At 37.5% G+C, this 8,308-nt stretch overlaps 1 protein-coding gene across 1 annotated transcript in view; it reads right to left on the bottom strand.

Moving 5' to 3' along the window:
* Positions 1–8,308, bottom strand: part of Eif4e (eukaryotic translation initiation factor 4E) — a 36,761-nt gene that overhangs the window by 4,415 nt on the left and 24,038 nt on the right. Inside the window, exons 3-5 of the mRNA XM_005357352.2 lie at positions 4,343–4,438; positions 1,774–1,837; positions 1,122–1,235 (exon numbers count right to left, since the gene is read on the bottom strand). Of these exons, the coding sequence (XP_005357409.1) occupies positions 1,122–1,235; positions 1,774–1,837; positions 4,343–4,438 (274 nt within the window). The remainder of the gene's footprint in view (positions 1–1,121; positions 1,236–1,773; positions 1,838–4,342; positions 4,439–8,308) is intronic.

The following is an 8,308-nucleotide window of genomic DNA, read 5'->3' as shown; positions in this document are numbered from 1 at the left end:
AGACCAGCCTGGTCTACAAGAGCTAGTTCCAGGACAGGCTCCAAAACCACAGAGAAACCCTGTCTTGAAAAACCAAAAAATAAATAAATAAAATATTACTGATACACACGTAAGTGCTTATTCGCTTTGTTAGTGTCAACTATAAATCAGGTATTGAGTACAAGTGGTGACAAAAATGCCTGACTTCATAAAACCAAAGTGCTAAAAGAACCATATCAAAATATACACTAAAGAATGTTAATCAACAACTTTACTGCTCGATTAGAGATTTCAAAATTTTATAATTTTTAATTAGCAATGCTATAAATGGGTTGTAAAAAGTTTAATCACAAAATGTGAGAGCCTATCATTTTTGGTTAATGAAATGACGGGCAGTTGACTGTAGAAGGTGGAGTGGATGTCAATCACTTTTTATCTGACTTGTAGAATAATAAAAGCCATTCATGGAATTCACATGTATATGATATTCCCATGACAGAAAAAAAAGGTTATTTGCTGTATAGCACATGCTTACATAAGCACAGCACTCAAAGGCTGGAGGCAGTAGGATCCTGAGCTCTAGTCCCAGCAGAGCAGTAGAACACTGCTTCTAAGAAGAGGGTTGGGATGATCTTCCAGCAGGAAAGGTCACACCTACATCTAAGCACTGCCCTTCATCTGTCTCCATGTATTTTTATTTTCACCATGGCATCTTCATACCTGTCATTGTTTGCACTCCCCGCAGCTGGCTCCCTTTCTCTTACCCCCTCCCTACTACATGAATTCACTGGCCTATTTCCCACCTCATTAGGTCTTGTTAGTTTCATGACCTATAAACACACATGATGGAACAAACACACATACATATGTTAAACCTAAGCTCTACATATGAAAGAAAACATGCCACATATTTCTTTCTAAGTTTGGCTTATTTTGGTTAACACGATACTTTCCAGTTACATCCAAAACAAAACAAAAGCCTCAGGAATCTGAATCTTGAACAAGGACTATACTAATTTCTATTTTGTTCCAATTTTAGTGTATACAATGCCATGTGAGCACAAGGACTTTTCTAGAACAGGAAGCCTGAGTAAACCAAAGAAAATACATCCTAAAGCTGGTCTGTAATTTTAAAGCCTTACTGTCTCTAGCCAAAAGCGATCGAGGTCACTTCGTCTCTGCTGCTTGTTCAATGTAATTAGCCATCGACCACCCCGTTTGTTCTTCTCATCTTCCCACATAGGCTCAATACCATCCTACAAAATAACAACACAATTAGACTCAGCAAGCAACCACACTGACAATTTTTCTTTTAGTCCCTACACCCCTGCAGTTGGTATAGCCTTTAAAAGCACACAGGAACTGTGTGCCAGAGGCATGCGACCACAGGAGAGTGCCACTCATCATTTAACCATCAGATCCTCAGGTCTCACTTCATCTGAAGGATCTTTAAGTTCCTGAGAAGCAGACACCTTTCAGAAGCTACATTAGAAATTATGTAATATGAGCCAATTAAAGTCCTATCCTAGCACCTGACAAAGGTCTGTTTACAAATATCTCATGGGTTAAAAGTGAGTTGACGAAGTCAGTCTACGAGTATATCCAGGAAGGGCTGCACAGGATTAGCAAGGCTCAAAGTCAATCCCAGGATGTACCCATGAGTAACTATGTCACCAGACTAGTGTACTCAAGCCTGGTAAAGCCAACTGCCTGAATTTGTGGCCAGTTCTTACAAATACCTGTAATAATGCTCTGGTCCTGTAATAAATATAAACAATCATTGATTAGGCATACCTTAAAAAGTGAGTAGTCACAGCCAGGCATTAAATTACTAGACAACTGGATATGGTTGTATAGACTAGGTAAAAGAAAATAATAATTAAAAACATAATATGTAATGCAGGATTTGGGTGCTTACATAGATATATATACAAACACACATATACACATATTTGGAAAATATGAAAAAACAAAAGTTTATGTATATTTGTTTTCCTTTTTGACTCTAATATCTGAAATGGACAAAACCAGTCTTAATAATGATTACATTCAAGAAATTTTATAACATAGATAACTACAAAGAACTATCTCAAATGACTTTATTTTAACAAAAATATTTCTATACATTTGTTTGTGAATTGGAAGAAAATGAAAACAAACCACCCAGACTGAATGGTTTAATCAACTTATCATCTCAGCAAGTATCCAGGTATAAACACAACTCCAACTCCAAAAATGGTTCCAGGTCGGTCACACCTGGACGCTGCGGAGCTCGGGCACATACCAAGCTCACAGCCATATACCAACAGTTGGACCTGTATTTCCAAAATACTTAAACCATGGAGCAGTATTTGGGATGTTTGATATTCACTGCCTGGCGGGAGAAAACGCTTCTCACTTATCTCTTGCAGTCTCTTAGAGTAAAACTGGCCTATCTTTAACACTGGATGGCAGACATTATCTCAGTTACAGGTCTGCAAACTTTCAATGGCATTAAACGAGGCACGCTCCTATGCTAACTTTAATTTTTGTCCAGCAATATTTTAGACAATTTTAAGAAAGAATTCTACATTTTATCAAATTACACAGATAATCCAGCTTGAATAAGATAACATTATACATAAGGTATCTAATGGTTCACTATTCCCAAACTACAACCTCAAGAATATTATACGGACTGGATTAAAGCAAAATGGACTAAAGAATTGTTTAAATAAAATTTGCTACAAAAGAGTAAGAAATAAATAAGTAGCCTAATATGTACAGAAAAGTAAAGGATTCTTTCCAATCGCTCAGTTACAGTTACCCAGTGGTTTAGCTTATATTAACTAAACTGCGGGTCTGTGTTCTACAAGACAACAAATAAGAAACACAATTATATAAACTCGTAAAAGCCAAATAATCCAGATTACATGCAAATATGACTGGAGGTAGGGTTCAAGACTCTTCTTTTCCTGTGTAGGAAACTAGAGAGCTTTTTTGGTTTTGTTTTTTGAGACAGGGTTTCTGTGTAGCTTTGGAGCCTGTCTTAGAACTAGGTCTTGTAGAGCAGGCTAGCCACCACGTCTTCAGTTGAGAGTTTCTTTGTTGTAAAAGGTTTCGTTGTAGTTACTTAAGAGTCTTGGAGTAAGCACAATTAGAGTATAAAAACCCCTTGATGCTTTCAAGAACTCCAATTAACTAGAAAACTAATTAATTAGCAGAGCTTAAATATACTTGTATCATAAAAACACTACAATGTTCTTAGTAGAAAAAGTGAATTCAAGAGTTTTATTCATTTTATACTTTGCCTTTTTTAATGATGCAATGCATATTAAATGTCTATTCTAAGGCAAGCATTGGAAATACATTGAATACTGACTGTGCCCTTGAAAAACATACAGCTGTAAATTACATGACTATAACCCATTTTTTGTATTCAATTCAGCATGTATATGAACTTAACAAATATATAGACTAGGTAACTTTGAGGTAACTCAAAGCATTCTAAAATTTTGCCTTTCACATTCTTAAACAGTATTTCCTTATATATTCTCCAAGGAAATCAAGAAAACTTTGGAGGAGCTGGAATGCAGCTCAATGGTACAGCACCTGCCTATCACATTTAAGTTTCCATATCTAATCCTCAGAAAACAAAGACTAAGCTTCTAAGGCATAGGCGGTGTACATGTGCTATGCCTTGGGAGGTAAAGGTTAGTTCTAGGACATCCTCAACAACTTAGTTACATCCTGTCCTAAACACACACTTTTCAAAAAAGACTTTCAGCTTATATTCTACTTTAAAATCTTGTAAAACTTTACAATTCCAAGTCAACATTTTCCTACACTGCAAACTAAACCTAAAAGATAAAATATCTATTACTTTAACAAATTACGATAAAATTGATGAACTAACATCACAGATACCATCATTCTCTTGACACGTCTCTGAATTCTAATCACTTTGGCTTTTGGTATCCTGAGCAGGGGAATTCCAGGTATAGTACTAAAAACTGCAGAAATAAGGCACTCCAGAATCCAGTTATGACACAAATATATCTAGGTGACTGCACATGGGAACAAATTTCAAAAATGTCAAAAATTCTAAGACTGTAAAAGAGGATTCTCACAGAAAAATGAGGAACAAAGACTATTCAAATTTAAAGAGCTGACTATAAAGACCCTGTTTCTTTCTGCTGCTTGTGGGGGTGCTGGAGATCAAACATAGGGCTTTTGTAGAGACTAAACAATGTATAGTAAAAGCATAATCACCAATTCAAATATTTGTGAAGAGACAGATACACTTCATCTTTCATTTTGTGAATGATGCAAGATTTAAAACTATTATACAACTTAAAAAAGTATAAATATCTTAATTACTTACGCCCAAAAGTCTTCAACAGTATCAAACTTAGAGATCAATCGAAGGTTTGCTTGCCAAGTTTTGCTTTTATCATTTTTAAAAAACCAGAGTGCCCACCTAAAAATAAAAAGCCAACATATAAAAAAGTTGTTTACCCATATTCATAGGAGAATTATTTACTAGTCAAAAGGCAAAAATGTCCATCAGTAAGAAAATGATGTCAAATTATAGCACTGACATACAATAGAAAACTATTCACCCTTCAAGAGGAAATTCTGACACTCAGTATAACAAGGATGAATTCCAAGACCATGGGATCGTGTGAAATAATAGCACCCAACACACACACACACACACACACACACACACACACACACACACACACACACCTCTATGACTCTACCTACATGAAGTGCCTAAGGTAGTCAGATTCAAGGAACAAAAGTGAGGCCAAGGGCTGGAGAAAATGGTGCTGGCACTTATTTAATTAACTAGTTTCAGTTTAAAAGATGAAAAAAAGGGTTGGGGAAATAGCACAGCAGGCAAATGCACTTACAGTGGAAGCCTGGTGACTGAGTTTGCACAACTGGAACCCAGGTAAAAGCCAGTTTTGGTTTGTCCTGTGATCTCCTGTTTGTGCTGTGACACAGGAAAACCTTTAGATATGTAGATGCATATACACAAAACTAAACATATTTTAGGACCGGGAGGTCTAAGGGTTTCTCTGTGTAACCCTGGCTGTTCTCAAATTCTCTTTGTGGACCAGGCTTGCCTCTATGCTAGGACTAAAGGCATGTGGCATCATGCTAGCTCTAAAGGACATTCTCTACGGATGAAAACAGGTTCTGTTACACAACAGTGTGAGTGCAACTAACATCACTAAGCTGCGGATCTGAAAGGTTAAAAGGGGCCGGACAGGTGGCCCAGTGGTTGAAGGCTCTAGCTACTCTTCAGTGGACCCAGGTTAATTCCCAGCACCCTCATGGTGGTTCACAATTATCTTTAACTAGTTCCAGGATCTGATGCCCTCTCATGGCCTCCATAGGCAGAATATACACACAGTGGGTGCACAATCATACATGCAGGGCGAACACCCACCCATATGCATAAAAATTAATCTAAAATGTTAAAAAAGAAATAAAGTTTAAGATAAACTGTTATTTGAACTTTACTATGTATATTTAATAGAAAAAATTTAAAAAGTAGTTTTTATTACAAAAGCAAATAATAGTTTTCATATTTTTCATTTAAAAAGCATGGATTTTAGCTGGGAAAATAGTGCTTTACTAGTATATGTGAGGCCCTAGGTTTGATCCTAAGCTCCACAATTAAAAATAAATATAACATTGTATATCAACTACATAACAGATTCGCTGCAAAAGAAACAATTATAGTGTACAAAATATGATAGCAGTTAAGAACAATTGTTTAAAGGCAAAATAGAGCAGAAATTAGCTAAAAGGAAAAAGCGGAACAGAAAAGGGGAAAATCATTAAATGTTACGTTGTGGTCTAACACTGAAAAATAAAGTTAAACAGATCTACAGATATGCTTTGAAATAATGTATGACAATTTCTGTATACTTGTGTATGCTTCTGGCTAAAAGTTTTACTTCTATAGTTTATAGAAGCCTTACACACACACACACACACACACACACACACGTTTCTAAGGGTAATAAATTCTTACTCCCTGAAATACTATACAGTGATCTCTCAGTACCCTTAGGTTTGACATGCTCAGATACAAGCAACTTCAGAAAATATTTGGGGGAAGCACTTGCATACATTCTGAAGAGGATTTTTCCCTGTACAATACAACTCAACAATCATTCAGAGTGTCTACACTGTTGATGTGGGATTCCCTTCTGTATGCTGTGAATGTTTCATTACTATTGGTTAATAAAGAAGCCACTTTGAGCCTATAGCAGGGCAGAATAAAGCCAGACAGAAAATCTGAACATAAATATATAGAGAGAAAGTAGGCGAAGTCAGAGACATCATGTAGCTACTGAAGGATGCTGGAATGTTAATCAGTAAGCCACAGTCTTGTGGTGATACACAGACTAATAGAAATGGGTTAATTTAAGATATAAGAGTTAGTTAATAAGAAGCCTAAGCTAATAGGCTAAGCAGTGTTTCTCTGCCTACAAGATGGCACCCATACATTTGTGGCTAACACACATGGCCAGCCACACACTTTGGGTCTGGGTGCTTGTAGACCCACTCGGGGTTAGGAGGAAAGTAGCTGAGAGCATGCCTGCTGTTCAGCACCCCCACCTGGGCAAGCGGCTGGATTGGCATGCACAGGCAGGAAAGCATGGTAGATTCTAGCTTCCATATACGAAGACATTTCCAGGCTGCACAGCACATTGCATGGCAGATTTAGCTTTTACTTAAGACACAAAGGGTTTATGTGCATACAGTCTTTTCCAAAGTTAAGGTGGTCAGCATGGCTCCCACCCAGCAGTACTAGAGCTGGCGGTAAACATGCCTCTGCCATATTGAAAGGCAAAGAGAGGTGGGGCCAGCATCCAGGGCTGAAGCAACCATACTGCTTACCATTTTAAAATGTTCTATGTCAGAAAATGATTACAGATATGCAATATAGACAGATTCAGATAAAAATGACCTCTGAATGGGTAACAGTGTTGGGTAAATGTATATAGGCTTGGAACAGAGAAGAAAGAATAGAGACGGTTATAAAAGGAAAAAGGAGGGCCGGGCGGTGGTGGCCCATGCCTTTAATCCCAGCACTCGGGAGGCAGAGGCAGGCGGATCTCTGTGAGTTCGAGGCCAGCCTGGTCTACAAGAGCTAGTTCCAGGACAGGAACCAAAAGCTACAGAGAAACCCTGTCTCGAAAAATAAAAAAAAAAAAAAAAAAAAGAAAAAGGATTAAAAAATACAACCGAGTCTTTAAAGAGACAGTAAAAGTAAAAGAGTACAGTCTGTCATATATTAAAGGAGTAGAAAAAAATAAGCCATATAAAGATGGAATATACACAGAGAATTATGTATACTATTGTCTTTATATTTTTTGACTGCAGAGAGACATTTGATTGTGGGAGCTGCTAAGCTAAACCAACATATATGCTTTAAAGGTATCTTTAAATATTTGGGTCTAAAGATATGCTGCTTTGGTTTTGGTTTTTTTTTTTTGTTTTTTTTTTTTGGTTTTTCGAGACAGGGTTTTTCTGTGGCTTTGGAGCCTGTCCTGGAACTAGCTCTGTAGACCAGGCTGGTCTTGAACTGAGATCCGCCTGCCTCTGCCTCCCGAGTGCTGGGATTAAAGGCGTGCGCAACCATCACCCAGCAGGATATGCTGCTTTGGAAAAGAGGTTCTGGTTTTGCTTACACAGAGGATAGGAAGCTGTGGATTCTTTACCAATTAATATGGTTTGATCAAATAAGACCCTGTGAAGCAATGCCCAGATGGAGCTACCATACAGGATACCCCCAAAAGTCCTGATCAACAGCACCCCCATCAGCAGGAAGTATTCTAGAAAACAGCACCAAACACCCTAAATGACTGTTTATAAATATTTGTTTACATTTAAAGGGGGATATGTTATAGAGATGAATAGTTTGCATTGGTATGGATCTTGGTTTACTGCTACAAATTTAAGGTCAATTTTGTTATGTGTGTATTTCTACCCTTGATTAAGGTACTGTGTTTGTGCAGCTCATTTAAAAATGTAATATAATTATATTATAATTAATATAATAGTCAAGCTTATAGTCATGTTAGGTTTTCTAGGTGTAGAGAAATATTTCAGATGGATAGGTATTCTTCAAACTTTTCAAAGACTAAAAGAATATGGCATTTAAAATGTTTTAAGAACTTAGGACTTAGCCGGGCGGTGGTGGCGCACGCCTTTAATCCCAGCACTCGAGAGACAGAGGCAGGCGGATCTCTGTGAGTTCGAGGCCAGCCTGGTCTACAAAGGGAGTTCCAGGACAGGCTCCAAAGCCACAGAGAAACCCTGT

Source organism: Microtus ochrogaster, chromosome 21, assembly GCF_000317375.1.
Source record: "Microtus ochrogaster isolate Prairie Vole_2 chromosome 21, MicOch1.0, whole genome shotgun sequence".
NCBI classification, from domain to species: domain Eukaryota; kingdom Metazoa; phylum Chordata; class Mammalia; order Rodentia; family Cricetidae; genus Microtus; species Microtus ochrogaster.
This window is presented reverse-complemented; position numbering and strand designations above follow the sequence as displayed.